The sequence below is a fragment of the Momordica charantia genome (assembly GCF_013281855.1).
Source record: "Momordica charantia cultivar OHB3-1 chromosome 10 unlocalized genomic scaffold, Mcharantia_2.0 BLBB01000010.1, whole genome shotgun sequence".
Lineage (NCBI taxonomy): Eukaryota > Viridiplantae > Streptophyta > Magnoliopsida > Cucurbitales > Cucurbitaceae > Momordica > Momordica charantia.
In genome coordinates, this window is record NW_028275158.1 from 3757090 (window position 1) to 3773515 (window position 16426).

General features: G+C 35.2%; 1 protein-coding gene across 3 annotated transcripts in view; it reads right to left on the minus strand.

The window, feature by feature from the left end:
- LOC111008194 (DExH-box ATP-dependent RNA helicase DExH7, chloroplastic) overlaps positions 1 to 15888 on the minus strand; it is a 41539-nt gene extending 25651 nt beyond the window's left edge. Inside the window, exons 1-12 of one of the 3 annotated variants that reach the window (XM_022280804.2) lie at positions 15518 to 15884; positions 14217 to 14322; positions 13895 to 14085; positions 10868 to 10921; positions 10266 to 10416; positions 9706 to 10112; positions 7431 to 7649; positions 6485 to 6596; positions 5712 to 5900; positions 2903 to 2982; positions 1694 to 1816; positions 309 to 395 (exon numbers count right to left, since the gene is read on the minus strand). In XM_022280804.2, coding sequence (XP_022136496.1) covers positions 309 to 395; positions 1694 to 1816; positions 2903 to 2982; positions 5712 to 5900; positions 6485 to 6596; positions 7431 to 7649; positions 9706 to 10112; positions 10266 to 10416; positions 10868 to 10921; positions 13895 to 14085; positions 14217 to 14322; positions 15518 to 15823 — 2025 coding nt within the window. In that variant the 5' untranslated portion in view covers positions 15824 to 15884. Of the gene's footprint in view, positions 1 to 308; positions 396 to 1693; positions 1817 to 2902; positions 2983 to 5711; positions 5901 to 6484; positions 6597 to 7430; positions 7650 to 9705; positions 10113 to 10265; positions 10417 to 10867; positions 10922 to 13894; positions 14086 to 14216; positions 14323 to 15517 lie in introns of those variants that run through there. The other 2 variants (XM_022280805.2, XM_088119081.1) reach the window with 2 other exon arrangements.
- Positions 15889 to 16426: the final 538 nt, after the last annotated feature.

The following is a 16426-nucleotide window of genomic DNA, read 5'->3' on the forward strand; positions in this document are numbered from 1 at the left end:
GAAAAATCCTCCTACAAATGTAGATGATCTCCCTGTCATTTGGAAAATAAACTGAACTAGAATATAGTCATGCATGGCATATATATCATTCCATATGAGATGGAAATAATTACTCCTGATACTATAAACGATAGAAAATATCACACACAATATATGTTATGATTAATCTTACATCCTTCTAGAGTTCAGATATTAAATTTCAACCAGTATACATCACCATGGACAATATGATTAGCAGGAAAATAGGAATAAAGGTCAAAATTTCAATCTCACAACCATATAGATCCAAATGAATAATTTGCATCTACCGCTATTCTTCTTGGTTGTGTGCATACTATGTTGCACCATCCACCATGTCCCGATTCAATCATGTCATCTAGTATAAACTGTGGAACCTACATAAAACAATTGTTCGAGAAATCTTCAAGAGGCAAAAAAGTGGAAGAATAGAAAGAGAAACATTTCACATGTGATAAACAATACCAGCCAAGCTGATATTAAGGAAAAAAAAAAATTAAAGCGTGTGCAAGCTAGCCCAGACTCTCACAAATATTAAAAAGAAGGGAAAAATACACTTTTGGTCCCTGATGTTTAAGATAGGTGTCTATTTGGTCTCTCAAGTTCTAAAGTAGACATTTTTAGTTCTTGACGTTCGGAATAGATGTTCATTTGGTCCCTGAAATTTTAGAATGAACACTTTTAGTCCCTTAAGTTTGAAAAATAGTTCTAAATGGTCCTTATATTACTTTTAGTTGACTTATGTTGAAATGACGTGGCGCTGATTGGACAAAAAAATATTAATTTAATAATATATTTTATTATGACTGACTTCCCTCGTTTATTTATTTATTTTTTAAATTATCACTACCTTTTCACTTCCTTCTTTCTCCTTCATCTCAAGGCGAGGCTCACCATCGAGTGCTGCCAACCACCGGTGAAGGTCGCCAGAGAGCACTGACGCCTACAGGACTTATAGAGGTGCCTAGTCTAGAGAAATTATAGTTATTGTAGTAACAAAATTTAGTATTAGTGGAATCACAACGCGGGTAAGATGAGTGCTCTTGCGATGGTCGCTGGCGTCAGAAGGCATGAGTACAGAAAGAATTTGGGGGAAATTGAAAATTGGGTGTGTAAATTGGAGGAGAGAATTGAGGAAGAAGAAGACAGATTTGATTTGTAGGGAGAGCAGTTTGAAGAAGGGGATGATAGGAAGAGAGAAAATTTGGGGATAATTTTTATAAAACAAATGAGAAAAGTCCAAGATAATTTTTATAAAATTAATATTTTTTGTCCAATCAGCGCCACGTCATTACAACATTAGTCAACTAAAAGTAATTTAAGGACCATTTAGAACTATATTTTTTAGGACTATTTTTCAAATTTAAAGGACTAAAAGTGTTCATTTTAAAACTTGAGGGACCAAATGAACAGTTATTCCAAACATCAGGGACTAAAAATGTCTACTTTAAAACTTGAGGGACCAAATAGACACCTACCTTAAACCTCAGGGACTAAAAGTATATTTTTCCCTAAAAAGAAAAAAAGTTAAACAATACCAGCCAAGTAGAGCACATTCAAAGAAAAATGTGAAACTAAGTATTGGTGAAATCACCTATTCATTTGTTTTTTCTTTTTCTTTTTTCCAAAAAAGGAATTAATATTGCATCGATTGCACTTGAAAATAAATAAGAACCTGAGTTGTCTTTCCAGAACCTGTATCCCCGCAAACAACAAGTACATTATTCTCCTTCAGCAGACGCAATATATCACCTCTTAATGAAGCAATGGGGAGGGCATCTCTATTTTTCAACATCGCCTATATGAAAAGGCATTGAGGAAAACATTTGAGAAAATCAATGAGCAAAAATGGATATTGATAATGACTTCTTTTATACTTCTAGATTTTTATTATTTTTTTTCAATTAGAAAATACAGTAAATTATTGCTCTCTGTTTGGAAGTTTAGATATGAATTTGTATAGGTGTAAGGTGGAGTTTAGACCCTTCAGGGGTCTTTTTGGTAAGTTCCTTAAGAAAGCCAAATGATTTTTCTTCCTTGTTGCCAAAAAACTAATGTGCAAAGCTTTGGAATTCAGGAAGTCAAAAGAAGGTTAATGTTCTTTTATGGATTCTTCTCAACAAAAGACAGCGGAAGTTCTTCAAAAAAATCTTCCTCATATGTCTCTTCTGCCATCTATATGTTTTTTTTTTTTTGTGAAGCTTAGAGTGAAAAACAGATGCATGTGTTTTTTCTTTTCCAATATCCTGCTTGCTGTTGGGTTTCTTTGTTGCAACTCTTCAATTTGTCTTGGGTTTATGATTCAAGTTCCTAAGAATGTACCCCAGTTGCTCTTTGGGCTGCGCTTGCCTTCACAATCCAGTCTACTTTGGGTTAATGGTGTGAAAGCTTTGGTATACGAGCTTCGGTTTGAAAGAAACCAAAGGGTGTTCGAAGGAAAAAGAAGTCGGTACTTCAAGTTCAGGCTTCTCAATGGTGTGCTGTTTCTAATTTATTCACTAATTATTCTCCTAGCATGATTTGTTATAATTGGGAGGCATTTATAATGGCAGGTTTGCAAATTGGATTGAGGCCCTCAATAGAGCCATAAGAATACTTTGATGGAAAGGAATAATTGAATTTTCAAAACAAAGTTGTGGTTTGAGAAGATAATTGTAATCTAAATAAGGTTGTAACTTTTCTTAGAACATTATTTCAAAATTTATTTCTAGGTATGATTATTTTTGTTATTAATACCAATTGAAGTGTGGTGTCTTTGGGCTTGCCTCTCTTTTTTAAAAACTGTTTTTTTTTTTTGTTTCTTATCATATATGTAAAGAGTCAACCAAGAAACATACAGCCAACAATATATTTAAAAGGAAAAGAATAAAATAAATACACAAACCTGATACTTTTGAGTCTTCATTTTATTCTCATGTTCCAGTCTCAAACGAGAACTCTCAGGCTGTGTGTTAATGTTTAATCCTGCAATCCAAAGCAGAAAACAAAAACATACTTCACTGAAGATTACTCCAACCATGAAAATGAATATGTAGTCAAAATTAGTGACATAGGTTTGAGAGAAAACGCTCTAACATTATTATATTCACAAGAATTATACATATACACACGTATATGGGAGCTTTAAACTAATATAATGTAAAATTAAAATAAAGGACAAAAAACTAATAAGCCTCGATAATATTCAAATCAACTAATCAACATACAATAACATACATGTAGTAGGACTCTCTTCGAACTGGAGCACATATGTTTATTTTTTTTAATAAGAAACCACGCTTTCATTGAGAAAAATGAAAAGACAAGATGAACAAAAAGGGCCTACAAAAAGACAGCCTTGAGAAAAGGGCTTCAATCCAAAAGAATGATGCCCAACGAATAATTAAAAAAGGCCTTAGAAATCGAGCCCAAAGCAAGGTATTAAATCTAATGAGTTCTCACACATAGTCCACAAATTTCTCCATCCCCCCCTGAACAGTCTATTATTTCTCTCCAACCAAATACCCCATAAAGTAGCCAGAAAACAAGCGTACCATAAAAAACGACTCCTGTCACGAAAAGGTAGGTATAACAGCACCCCTCAATCATCGCCCTACAATCCCTTGTACGAACCCAGATCATCCCAAAACACCTAAAGAAACGAAGTCATAAATCCTGCGTGAACCTCGAGGTCTTCCGAGGCACACATACAGAGAACACACCACCGCGGGCCCAAACAAAAGGAAGACATCCTCTAGATACAATCCATGGTATTGACTTTCCCAAGTAAGACTTGCCACCCAAAGAACTTGATTTTCTTCGAAATTTTAATCTTCAAAAGATAGGTAAACCAAGGGGTAAAAGGGGAAGAAGAAGACGGGGAGTTCAAGATATGGAAATAGAAGCTACAAGAAAAACCCTTCGAAGGGTTGGGGGTCCACACCCTCACATCCTCCCTCCCAGAATAGAAGTACACCTCAAACAACATACCAAGTAATGCGGAAACCTCTGAACTTTCCCGATCCATCAAAGAACGAGTAAGCCCCAAAGAAAGGGATGAAACCGCCCCCCTAGGGACTCATAATCTCAGCCACCGAAAGAAGCCTCTTTTTAGAAAGATGGTAGAGACGAGGGAACACAATGCACAAAGGTTTATCTCCAACCCAAGTATCCTCCTAGAAATAAGTGTTACGACCTAAAGGAAGACCGAGATAAGAGGAAGGAAACTCACCAACTTCACACCCAACTAGGAGCACATATGTTTATCAAACCTAACTTGTTTTTTTCTTTTAAGAAACAAACTTAAAGAAAAAAACTTTTCATTGATGATATGAAAAGGAAGAAAAATGTTCAAAGATACGAGCTCCCAAATGAAGCGAAAAAAGATTTAGAACAACCCACTAGGAACAAGAATGTAGAAAATACAAGATAATAGAACCAAAAAACCAAGACTACATTCATCAAGCTCTAAAAGCAAACTGAAAAATCTAATGATGGATGAGCAGAGGCTTGAAAAACTTTCTTCCACAAAGCTTGCAAAAACAGAGAGACTAGAAAGACCGCCCAAGCTTCAAAGACAGAGATGGATGGAAAAGAAGAAATTCTGAAAATGCTGGGATATCTAACCTTAAAAGGAGTATCCCCTACCCAAGAATGGTGTCAAAAGGGGGGATTGAGGTGGACGAATTTGGGTCAACAACATTTAAGAATATGGTTTGACGAGTGAGAGTGGGGAAATGGAAGGTTTGGTTGGGGCGCTATTAGTGCCCACCCCATTTGGGTATGGGTCACCCATTAGGCTCGATAATTGGCTGTTAAGCACCCATTGCCAGCCTTTTCCCAAGACAAACCCACCCATTAGGCTTGATAATTGGCTGTTAAGCGCCCGTTGCCAGCCTTTTCCCAAGCCTTTTTAATCTTTCAGTCGCAAGTTTACAAATTTAGAAGGCCTCCCAAGGAAGAAGAAATATGTGACTGGATTGCTCTCTCTCAAACTCTCTCAAAATAGCTCTCCTCCGAGGAAGACAATTGGATTAGGTTGGCTGATCCAACAAACAATTTCTCTGTGAAGTCTATGATCAAAGGCATGGTGTGCAAGTCTGAAAATCAATGTTTGCTCCTCAAGATTTGGAGGGACAAATATACCAAAGAAATCAAATTCTTTTGCTGGGAGCTCAGCCACACCTCCATCAACACACAAGATATTATGCAAAAAAGATTGCTCAACACTGCCATACTCCAAATTGTTGTAGTGTATCATGTGTATGCAAGACGCTGAATCAGAGGGGCGTGTTTTCATCTCTTACAGTTTGGCTGGCAGACCCCGTCCATGCTAATGTGAAAGTCCTCCTTAATGCTTTCTTTGCTGGCCATCCATTCAGGAAGGAGAAAGGAATACTTCAGAGTCTAAATTATCATTGTATCCAAAACTTTGAGCCCAGAACTTCATGAAATCCACGCTCACTGTATCCCACTCTCTCTCCTGAAGTTTTTACATCTATAGATTAACTCAATCTCTGATACTTGCTGGTACGAATTTCATATGAATTTATTTCTTATAATTTTTAAATATTTTAACTTCGAGGACACCTTATCAACTAACTATTGCATCTTTTTTACATCTTCATCAACTTTTCTTTTTCATATAACTAAAACATAAAAGAAAACTTCAAATGAAAACCTTGTACTATTTCTTACGTGTTTGAACTACTTACTTTTTCTGAATGAATCTGAATCAAGATCAAGAACAGTTGGTTTTTTATCATCCTCAATATGTGGCTGTTCAATCTTCCCAACAAAAGTTTTAGAAGCAGAAGAACCAACACTGGAAGCATCAAGCAAAGAATCAACAAAACTAGCCCTTCGATCCTCCTCATTGTCGTCAACTTTTCTAGTTGATTCCCCTGAAAGGTTACAAATTCTAAGCAAGCATACTTGTGCTTAATATCATAAACATCTAATTTTAGAAGAAAAATCACTGTCAAAGATTAAAAAGCACTAGTGATAAAGGATTTATACACAAATACATATATTGTTGTCCTGAACTTCTAGTTTAACAAATCATATAGATGTTTATGATACAGGGCTAAATATTTGAAATACTAGATGAAACTTCAATATTTGTTAGATCAGAATATAAGGCATCATTTGTACTGGTTGTAGAACCAAATATACTTACACTGCTATAGGTAACATAGGTATAGAATGTCATATACATTGGGTTTATAGTCCTGATTTTTGGCTCGGCTACATTGGGCCTCTAAATGAAAGTTGTTTCTCCTTAAAATTTTAAAAATATACTTTGCCAATACAATTTAAAACTAGTCATACCATCATAAAATGCTCATATTTTTCTAGTGATATTAATCTTTATTTCCTTTCTCTTATATCAAGCTTTAATATTCTATAAATATTTTTTTTTCCTCGTGCACCGGGGAATGGAATGGAAACAGAGACAATTAATTAGTCGCAAGGTGAAAACTATTACCTGCCTTCCACTGCATTACAAGAGAGGCATAAGGCTCCATAAGTGCAAGATTAACTGGAATTTCGGGAAACAAGTGACAAAGAGCAAAAGCTGCCACCTTGTTCTGGGCATCCTGCGATAAAAAAAATTACAAATGAACTAGTAATCAGATACTAGAAAGTCACAAACTAATACGAGATGCAAAGGAGATGAGAATGAAGAGACAGCAATAGGATAGAACACAGAGAAATAAGGAAGCGTAAGGTGATTTGGAAACTCTTTGGAAATTGAGGACCATTAAGTTAATACCAAATGCATATTATCTTTTATTTTCGGATATGTAAAAAGAAATTATATGAAGAATAAATCATTTCTGGAAAAAAAAAAAAAGGACATGGAGTCCTATAAAAGATGACCTACAAAATATCCCAGCTTCTCAGGTTCACATTCCATGCTAAATTGAGCAAGTAGGCACATAAAGGAGTGTAACTTGCCAGCCCCCACAATTTGTCACCAATCAGAAGAATTTAAACCTCGATGTCCTCTCCTATCATACAATATGTGTCAATCCAAAAACGATTCTCCTTCTGACCTCTGAAGACAAGGATCTATGTGAATCTAAGGGAAAGAAATGAAGCTCTTGAACTAAATGGATCTAGTGCCTTTTGTAGAACTATTATAGCACAATGTCATAGTTAGATTCAGATTCTGAGGATGTGGAAGACCAGCAGGTTTGCCAAATTTAACGCAGAATCCCCTTCTTTGTACGCTACTATGGTCTTTTAAGTGGATGAATGTCTCATCTCCCCTTCCTTATTTTATAATTCATTTTAATTAAACTTTTTTCCTACCTAAAGTAAGAACACAACTGGTGAGTCACTGGCTTAAGTCCCAATTCCATTTTTCATCTTTGCTAAGCACAACAATGCATTGTTATGTAGAAATTGATAAAGAGATGGGAAAGTACCTCTGCAGACTCAAAAATTTCGTCCTCATCCGGAAGCTGAAGTGTAATCAGACCTCCAGCTTTTCTGTTTTTACCTCTCCCACTTGCTTTACGCAACACATTAACAGCATAGAAAAAATTGTTTTCTTTTCCGTGGATTTTATTAAATTTTGGTGCATCCCATCCTGCTTTCTGACATAATTGATGAAGAACAGCCTTGGGAATCTTTAGTGGGTCCCCCTACATTCATTTAGACCATGTGTATGTACCATAAGAAACAAAAAGTCTACAGAAAACTAATTGCAAAATCTGAAGAAGTATAAAATAAAGAACTTAGAGTCTTCAAAAACTTAAGAATAAAAATATGAACTTATTAAAATGAAAAACCAACATCAAATAACATAAATAATGAAACCTCAAGTACCAAATAGAAGAAAAATCCAAACTACAAAAACCAAAAGAAAAGGAGAGGAATGAGAAGGGAAGAGAGAGAGTGGATGGGGAGGGGGATAAAAGAAAAATGTCACCTCAGTTAAAATATATATATATATATATATATATATATATATATAATTAATATAAAAATTGACACCTCACTCAAAAAGGGTGTGCGCGGCCCGGACACTCATAGATATATATAAAAAATAAAAAATAAATAAAACAATGTCACATTATTTTTTCATTAGTTGATTAGTCAACTTAACTTGGATACTATACAAAACCATTTTTCAAACCTTAGGAACTTAAAGTACTACTTGAAATTTGAGGGACTAGATAGAAACCAAATCAAAATCTTAGGGACCAAAAGTTTAATTAGACCCTTTTTTATAGTCAGTATTTTAAAAAGCTCGAGGCGCACTAAAGCGCAATAGACCTCTGGACCTTAAGCTCGAGGCGCAAAAGAAAGCGCGGGCCTTTTTTCGCGAGGCACACTATATATAAAGATAAATAAAAATATATATATACACATATATAACATATAAAAGCCAAATAATATTCAAAGTTCAAACATTATAAAGAGAAAAAGAAAAATATATATACACACATATATAACATATAAAAGCCAAATAATATTCAAAGTTCAAACATTATAAAGAGAAAAAGAGAGAGAGAAGAGGTTGAGAAATGACAGAGATGGAAAGCTTTTGTGTGGAGGTTTTGTTATAAAAAAAATATTTCCTTCCATGTGAAGGAAGAGAGAGAAATCACAGAATATTAAAGGGATTCACGTAAATGGAGGGAGAGAAAATTGAAAAGATTATGGAAAGATTGAGATCTTTTCCAAAAATAAAGGAAAAGACGGGAAATTTAAAAGATTATGGGCTTTGGGTCCATTTTGAGATTTAAAAAAAACCCTAAACGCAAGCATTAGGGTTTTTTTTAATAGTTTTACAGAAGCCCCTGAAGTGCAGCGCTTTGCACTTTGGGGGCTTCAAGGGAGGCGCGCTCTTAAGGCTCGCCTCCTTCATTTCGCCTCGCCTTGAAAAGGCGAGGCGCAGGCATTGTGCCTAACGCCTAGGCGTGCGCCCAGGCGCGCTTTTTAAAACATTGTTTATAGTTATTTCGCACCTGAGATTTGTCTTCCTTTATTCAGGGCTTTCTTGTAATATTTATCTATTTGTAAAGGAAAGACCTTTTTTTTTCACTCTCGAAAGGAGTTTGTATTTCTAAAGCAAAGGCTTCCTTTTTCTTTCACTTTTTGTTTCTCTAAACTTATGACTTTCACTCATCAATAAAAGTTGTTTCTTGATTAAAAAAAACTATATTCTGTCTCCTTTTCAAGAGAGTTTCTCATCATCCTCTTATGCTCTTGTAAACATTTCACTCCTAGCACATGAAAACACACACACAAAAATGACTGAAGGATTGAAAAAGAGATGCCTAGATTTCCAAAGTGGAGGGACAGTGAAGTAGAACGTGACCAAACTCCTTGAGATAAGCCTACTAAGCACACATGTACTGAAGTGAAAAGAATGGTAGAGAGCAAGTTACTTTGCCAAATTCAGGGAGACACCCTAAAGGAATAATTGAGAAGATCTCCAAACAATACCCAAGCCTATTAGGCTATCGTGAGAAATAAAATAAATAAATTGACTCTACTTCAAACATCTTCACTTTTCTCTTCAAAGATTCTCTTGTTTGTTTCAAACCAAACAGTCCACCATAAAGCTGAAATCGCACAGTTCCAAAATATTCTTTACTTTTTTTCCTTACACACTAAGCCACATTGAAGCTTTATGTTCAGATATAGAAAGCAAAAAGGCAGCATGAGACTCGAGGCATCATATATATTTACCTTCTTCCATATGCCATCCAACTTCTCCAAATTCTTCCCACTGGAAAGTTCTCTCATCTTTTCTTTCTTCTCTAATTTCAGTAATTCCTGTGCTACACGTGGATTTGTTTCAACATCTTCAAAAAGAAAGTTACCGATCTCCACATCTTCTAGCTTTTCCGAGTCATTCTTTTCTTGTGAAGACATAAGATTTACAGATATTTCCTTGGAACTTGATGCCTCCCTCCCATCTACATCAACAGTTGATTCATTTCTATGCACTGGACAGTCCACACTAATTTCAACATCACCTGATTGATTGACACCAAAAATTCCATGCTGCATGGAAGTCGTATGTGTATCCTTTGATGCATTATCAAAAGCTCTTCCATATTCGAATTCAGAAGCCAGCATATCATCTGATAATCCTGCTTATAAAATTGGCGGAATAATAAAAGATGTAATGCGAGACAAAGATATAAACATACAGATAAATATAACATTTCTATTTTCTATTGTAACAAAACTTTCAATAAGATGGGAAAAAATGGATATGAACCAAGAGGAAAATAAAATACTACCTTGAGCTAACAGCTCCTGCTTAAGCTTGCGAATGATGTTGCCAGCGGTTTCTTTTCTTTTCTTGTCCCCTTCTTCCTTCGCTTTTGCAGCTTCCAACCGAGCAGCATAATACTCTCCCGCAATAACATCATAAGACCTTGCTTGAGAAGCCTATCTTAATTAATGAAACAATAGAGTGTAACTTTTTTAACAAACAAAAAAAAGGGTAAAAGCAAAGGAGAAGAAGAAGTATTTAATAGATTGTCCTAATTCCAGAATAAAAAGAAATTATGTGTATACAAAACAATTTTTATTTCAACCAGAGGAAAAGTATCCTGGAGAAGAGACTAAATCAATCCCTTTCACAAAGGTTCGGAAAAATGTTTATGGAAAGAAGCACAATGGAAACTGGAAAGCTATACTTTGGCCTTTTCTACGTTAATTGCTTTTACAAAATGAAATCCTATACCTCTTTCCCAACAGAAAACCCAAGGTAAGGCAGGATGCCCTTCTATAAAATATTTCCTACTAAGAATCAGCTTCTTTACTCTACATATTTCAAGTAAATCTGCTTCTTAGAGAAAAAAAAAATTATATATATATAGTCATGGTAAGAAAGTACCTCCTTAGAAGAAACTTCATCAGCCATTTCATCTTCCCAGGTTCTATAGTCGTCCTGTAAAAATACAGAACTCATAATGTCATTTTAGTGCTTTTGGAAAAAGTAGAAATATGATTATAGAAAATGAAAAAATAACATCAATGTTTTTTATTTTTTTTCTTTGAACAAGAAATGAGACTTTTTATTGATTTAATTGAAAAAAATAAAATTAAAAAATACAAACTCCTAAAAGGGGAGAAAAGATAAAAACAAACAAATATAAAAAACAATAAGGTTGATTAACTGTAGTCGGCTTGAATGGCAATTTGCACAAAGAAATACTCTTGTAGTGTGTTGAGATTATATGGCTGTAGGTTGAATGGTGATATGCTTAAATTTAAAAAATAAAATATCTAACTTTTTTCCTATAAAAATGGTAAATTTGGAATTAGGTATGTTTTAATTTCAAATCCAGCCAAATTCAACCTATTTGAAACAGAAAATTTTTTGACCCAAAATGAGATTTTGAATTTTTTTTTTTTCAAACCAAACACAAAAACCATCATGGTGTGGCCTAGTGGTCAATAAGGGCCAATGTAAATAATAAAGGGCTTAGAGGGAATGGGTTCAAACTATGTTGGCCACCTACCTAGGATTTAATATCCTAAAAACACAAACACGGGAATGATTTCAAAATCATTATGATTTGCAAATCCTTGCAAATTCGGATTCCAAACACGGTAAATCTCAAAGACCTTAAGATTTTAAAAAATTCCGTTAGAAGCTCTATGAAATTTATTCCAAATAGATAAGTGCATCAGGTAGTTCTACCATTCTTTCCTCATCGAAAGAATATTTTCAACTGCCTTATTCAAAATTCAAAACCATTGCCTATTCTCCGTGAATTTTCTAGTAGACGAACTGTAGACTCACCCAACTCTTTGAAAGCTTTCCAAACTGTGTAGAACTGCAAACAAACTTGATCCAAACCTCGATAACACAGAACTGAGAAACAAACAACTCAAGAAACAACACCTTGAAACTCCAAAGGAAATCCATACTTCGACATACTCCCCCTTCTCTCTATCTTTTCTCTTTTCTCTCTCCTTTTTTTCTTTCTTCCTTCTTTTTTTTTTCAAAAATTACAATAAAAACCAAAATTTATTCCTGACACCACTTTTATCCTATCGTACTGGGAGAAAAAAAGGATTCGCCTCGGGCCTCTGGGTACGTCGAAACCGTCTACCTTTCTAATATAAAAATGACCAAAACAAGGCCACCAAAGATGACCGACAATAAAGCAAACCCATAAACTGACCAGAAAATTTTGTTTAGAAACAAATATTTTGATATGAAACATTCCAAAAGGGAGACCTCATACAATAAATCCTATAAATAAAGCTATCACAGTAACCTTTACTTTAGACTAGTAAGACTATAAAATGAAAGGCGAACATGTAACCAAGAAAGAGCCAACGTTAATGTAGAACCAGTGAATCTGTCAAAGGGGTGGATAAGTCATTGGAAGTGTGAGCAACTACGTAATCCACCGGCCATGTAAATTTCCTATCCAAAATAAGAACTCCTTGATCTCCACAAATTTTTGTTCACGGAACTGGGGATGGTTCCCCACCCCCCCTCAATTTTTTATTTTGCAGAGCCCTTCACAATCGAGAGATTAAGGAGTTAGCCTCCCTCTTTTCTTTATTACAATTGGTCAGGAGAAGAAGAAAATAACTTATACAAAATGACCCAAACTCAAAGCCTAACCAAAAGACATTAAAGATTAGACCAAAGGGGCTAGGGTAATTAGGAGGGAATGGGTTCAAATCTCATGATGGCTACCTACCTTAGGAATTAGTAATTCTTGTGTGTTTCCCAGCACCAGATGTTGTAGGGTCAGGCGGTTGTCCCGTGAGATTAGTCGAGGTGCGCGTAAGCTGGCCCGGACACTCACGGATATAAAAAAAAAAAAGACGCGAAAGATTAGAAAAAACACTCATAACCCAAACCCAAACCGTATACCAAAAAAGACCCTATAAAGAACCATAAGATTAATTCCTAATGAACAAAACAACCAAGGTTTGTTTCCTATCCAAAAATATTGGCGGGAGAAGTGATGTAAGCAGGGAGGTCAATTTTTTTTGCCCATGTTTTTTTTTATATGAAACAGAAACTGTGAATTGAGAGAACCAAGAACAGCCTAAAGTCTGGGGGATGAGAAAGCCCCCACCTATCAAAAACTATTGAAGAGCAGCTTTCCAATCATGGATAAGCATCAAATCATGGATAAGCATCACAAGACTGTAGTTACAAAAAGAATTCCTAAAATTTAAACACCAAGAAGACGCTATTTTTTGCGCCCATGTTCAACTGCCCGTTTTCTCCTTGCTCTAACTCGGTTTTGAAGACCATTGAAAACCTAAAAATACAAACCGTGGAAAACTTTGTTCATTAAAATAGCACCTCATTGCAAAATTCTACGAACCTCTGCAGATGTCGACCTTTCTACGGTAAGGAGCTTGAAGTTCCAAAAAAGGGGCAAGTTGGGCTATGACTATCTTCCCTAATGAGTTCAAAAGGGAAACCTCCGCAAACAAAGGCTTTAACAACTGTCTTGGAGTATTCAATTAAAGATAAATCTAACTCACAATTGGTCTCTTATTGCATAATTATACTAGGATTCTCACCATATATATAAAGCCTTTTTCATTCCATCCCCTGGACCTCTTATGTTACAAGACAACTGAAAATCTCCAAAAAAGAAACCAAGGTAGCTTTTGTGCTTATTGACTAAACATCCTTGTCCTATTTCACAAAAGAGCAGAGGTTTCTAAGTTCTCTAACCCTAGATATAGATTTACTACTTGAGACATTCCTAATTCCAAGCACAAAAATTTTCCGACAATAAATAATCAGGAAATGAACTGGAGAAAAAGGTGAACAAGAAATTATCAGGAATATTTCATGGCTATTAACTACATTATTTGAAAATTAAATTTGAGCTGAAAATGATAGGTGTAGCATTAATCAAACTTCTTTTTGCACCTCTTCTTGCTGTTCCACGTACTGTTTAATCCATTGAGCTTGTGATGATTGGAAAAAATCTAGTGTATCGTCATCCTTACGCCTATTGAATATAACAGAAGAATCTTCGCCTCCATCTTTATATTTGGAAGATTGGACTCCTACAGAAGGGCAGTCTTTTTGTGCAGTCTGTAGAATACGAATAGAACCACCTGGAAAATGAATTACATAGCAGTAGCATAAAACGTCCAAAATCATTTGCATTATACTGAAATTCAGTAAACTTGAAAATGAAAACAACCACCATTCTATGGAACCCGTATAATAACAAAATAAAATATACCTTCATGTGTATGCAGAGAAGTTCCACTTGAAAATTTCAGTGGAAGCTCGCTACTTGGCAAGTTCAAGCATAACCAATCAAGAGCAGCCTCAAATGTAGCACCATCCTACTCAAAAGAAAAAAGTTGGGCCACTTCTAGTGATCTATACAGTCATAGTGATATATACAGTCAAAGTATCATATTAAGGAATTACAAATTTTCCAGGAACTGAGAGCTACAATCAATATCTAGCTAGTCAAAGTAGTTACAGCTAGACCATAAATGTAAAATAAAATTTGAATAAAATAAATGAATTGTAAAACAAAAACAACTTCAGAAAACTGTCAGCACATGGGATTTATTTTAGCGTGTTAGATAGAAACTTTTCAATTAGCGTGTAAAGATGTTAAACGAATAGTCCCAGAAGATATTAGACTTAATTTTCAATACTAAAGCAAATTGTAGGTCTTAAAAATAAAGAAAAGGATCAGAAAACTAATGAAATTCTCAGTTCTTAGCAGAAAAAAAAAAGGGTGACAGACATGAACATTGTTCCTTCCTACCAACGACAAAGCCTTCAAAGTAAGACCAACGAGTGTAACTTTCTCCGAAAGGCAACATAGGCAGTTAGCACCAATGTTGAAAAGAAAGAAAGAAAATGAATGACCTTAGCGAATGCCGCTTTGGGCTTGGACGTTCACCCTAGGCTTCCCATTTATAAATAAAGTTGCTTGGAGCCAGAAATGGTGATGTCGTTCCTCTATGTAGAACATAATTAAAGCTAGAGTTTCAGTTGTTTAGCTACCCGTTTATTTTACTGTAAATTTTCCGATTTAATATTTATACGACCATGTTCGTTTGAAGTTGTAATACAAAGTAATTTTCAATTTTACGCCGGTGAGAGGTAACCTTAGCATTTCTGCAATACATGTTTATGTTCTTCTTTTTCCTAAATCTCCTCACTATGGAATCTCAGTAAATAAGTGTCATTCAGTTCCTGCAGGCTGCAGCTCGCAGCCTATGACACAAAGCGAAAAGTATAATGATTCTAAATAACTGTCTCGCGTTACTACATTTCACTTGAATTATACAATTCGTTAAATAAAAGAACCGGTGGGTAAAAATAATCCATCAACACTTCCATAATTCTACACTCTTCCATTTTCTTTCCCCGTGATATTTTATCAGAACCAAAGTAACTGGATTGAACAACCGTCTCAATAACCAAACCAATCGTAATTACTGCAAAATATATCGAGAGAGAGCTGGAGGAAACACTGAAATGTAGATTGGTACATTAATACAGAGAAGAAGAAGTTACCCCAATAGCAGAGAGCGCGAGTTCAATTTGATCGTTGGTAAAACCTTCGCAAGAGAGCTTCTCGTAAACGGTTTTAAGCTTCTTAACCTTCTGAACCTTTGAAAGCGAGTCATCTGCTGGAATCGCCGACGGAGTGGACCGGCCGGAGCTGAGTAGGAGACGACGGAGACGAGTCTCGTTCTCGGCGGAGATATGAAGCTTTGGACCGGACGACGAAGGACGGGAATCGTAGGTGGAGGAATTCGGATTGGATTTTCTGTTGTTATGCTTCTGCTTCGGCTGCTGCTGCTTCTTCCTTGGAGCCATTGCTCGCAGACAGGAAGATCGCAAGGGGAGGGAGAAAAAAAAACGTTAGTAAAATGGTATAAATTTTCTCCAGGAGAAAATAGGAGAAAATAGGAGAAAATAGGAGAAAATTTAAGAATGATGTAATTTACAAAACAAATTAAAAAATAATGTATATTTAAAAATAATAATAAAATAAATGTAGTATAAATAAAAAATTACAAAATTAAGTTATACATTTAAACTATTGATAAAAATAGGTTAGGTACTAGTCAAAGTCAAAAATCGCATACAATGAATGCGATTTAGGTGCCAATACGATATAGATGAGATGGACCTCAAAGAATGAGTCAGTAAGGAAATCGCTTACATTGTACTTTTATTTATGGAAAGTCGCGTACAATCAACTCGATTTTCATTTAAAATATTTATATATTTATTTATGTAGTTTTTTATTTATTTTACGAATAGAATATTTTTGGAGGGTTAATAACGATCATTGTGACCAGTGTTGCACAATTCTTACCATTAAAATAATTGACAAAATAATATATATACCATATATAACTCGTAGCAAATGCATGCAATTTCCATCCCAACACGTGGCATCCTTAAAGCCATGTT